The sequence below is a fragment of the Pygoscelis adeliae genome, unplaced genomic scaffold (genome assembly GCF_000699105.1).
Source record: "Pygoscelis adeliae isolate BGI_AS28 unplaced genomic scaffold, ASM69910v1 Scaffold413, whole genome shotgun sequence".
NCBI lineage: Eukaryota > Metazoa > Chordata > Aves > Sphenisciformes > Spheniscidae > Pygoscelis > Pygoscelis adeliae.
This window is the reverse complement of record NW_008824403.1, coordinates 2,156,600-2,158,126: the sequence shown is the minus strand read 5'-3', so window position 1 is coordinate 2,158,126 and position 1,527 is coordinate 2,156,600. Positions and strand designations below refer to the sequence as shown.

At 66.0% G+C, this 1,527-nt stretch overlaps 1 protein-coding gene across 1 annotated transcript in view; it reads right to left on the bottom strand.

The window, feature by feature from the left end:
• LOC103913855 (leucine-rich repeat-containing protein 15-like) overlaps nt 1-1,137 on the bottom strand; it is a 4,890-nt gene extending 3,753 nt beyond the window's left edge. Inside the window, exon 1 of the mRNA XM_009320412.1 lies at nt 10-1,137. Coding sequence (XP_009318687.1) covers nt 10-1,137 — 1,128 coding nt within the window. The remainder of the gene's footprint in view (nt 1-9) is intronic.
• Nucleotides 1,138-1,527: the final 390 nt, after the last annotated feature.

The window sequence follows — 1,527 nt, the reverse complement described above, 5'->3', positions numbered from 1 at the left end:
TGGCGGCGCCTCCAGCTGGTTGTGGTGCAGGGAGATGTTTTGCAGCTTGGGCAGCCCCTCCAGTGCCTGGGCATCCAGGCGGCGCAGGGCGTTGGAGTGCAGCGACAGCTCCAGCAGCTCCCCCAAGCCCCGGAAAGTGCCTGGCGCCACCGAGCGCAGCCGGTTCTTGCTGAGGACCAGGAGCTGCAGCTGGGTGAGGTTGCTGAAGACAGCGGTGGGGAGGGTGGAAAGCTCGTTCTCATAGAGCCACAGCTCCCGGAGGTCGGGCATGGGCCCAAAGGCACCGGGGGAGATGTCCCGCAGACGGTTGACGTGCAGGGTGATCTTGGCAAGGGCGCGCAGAGGCAAGAAGACGCCACTCGGCAGGGTGGCGAGGAGGTTGTTGGACAGGTAGAGCTTCTGCAGGTTCCCGTTGTGCATGAAGAGCTCTGGGGACAGCGTCTCCAGCTGGTTCTGGTGCAGCCCCAGCTCCTGCAGCTCTGGCAGCCCGTCGAAGGTGCCTGCCGGGATCTGCCGGAGCCGGTTCTCATAGAGCCGCAGCACCTGCAGCCGTGCCAGCCGCTCAAAGGCCCGGGGCGGCAGGCGGTCGATGTTGTTCCTGGCCAGGTTGAGCTTGGTGAGGCTGGTGAGCTGGTCGAACACCCCCTCCTTCAGCTCCTGCAGGTTGTTCCCGTGCAGCTGCAGCTCCTTGAGGTTGCTCAGGTGGGCAAAGTGGGAAGGCTCGACCTGGAGGATCTGGTTGCTGGAGAGAAGCAGCGACTCCAGCTTGTCCAGGGGCTCGAAGACCTGCACAGGGAGCTCCTGCAGCTTGTTGCTGGCCAGGCTGAGGTAGCGCAGGTCGGGCAGGTGCTGGAAGGCCCCGGGGCTGATGCGCGACAGGTTGTTCTTCTCGATGCGCAGCCCGATCAGCAGGGAGGCGTTGCCGAAGGACGCGTCGCCCAGCTCAGCAATATGCGTGTTGATGATCTGGAGGGTCATGGCATTCGCGGGGATGGGGCTGGGGACCGCGGTGATGCCAGCGCCGGAGCACTCCACCTGGGCAGTGCGGACACACTGGCACTGCTCCGGGCACTGGCCACCGGCCAGCTGGATGCCCACCAGCAGCAGCAGCCACCGCCACCAGTCTCCCTGCTCCATTGGGCCTGCAGCAAAAACAAAGGAGGGGGGCTCAGCCCCTGCGATTTCCCAGCCCCCCAGGGCCGCTGCTGGAGATGGGTGCTGCTTTCTCCCTGAAAGGGCCACCGAGTCCGTGGCCACACTCCTGCCCCCAGCACCGCAGCAAGGCAGAGGAGGGCAGGCGAGGAAGGCTGGGGGCAGGCGGGGCTGGGCACAGCCCAGGCGGGAGCGCAAAGCAGGACAGAGCTGGGGGCTGCGGCGCCTGGCTGCCATACCACAGCTATTAGTGGCATCCATGGCGTCCCCCTCGCTCAGCTCCTCCAGCAGCCAGGAGCGTGGTTTCCTGTTTTGCAGCAAGCGTGGCGAGCTGCTACCAGCAGTGCTGGCCTCCCAGCACCACCGAACACCCGG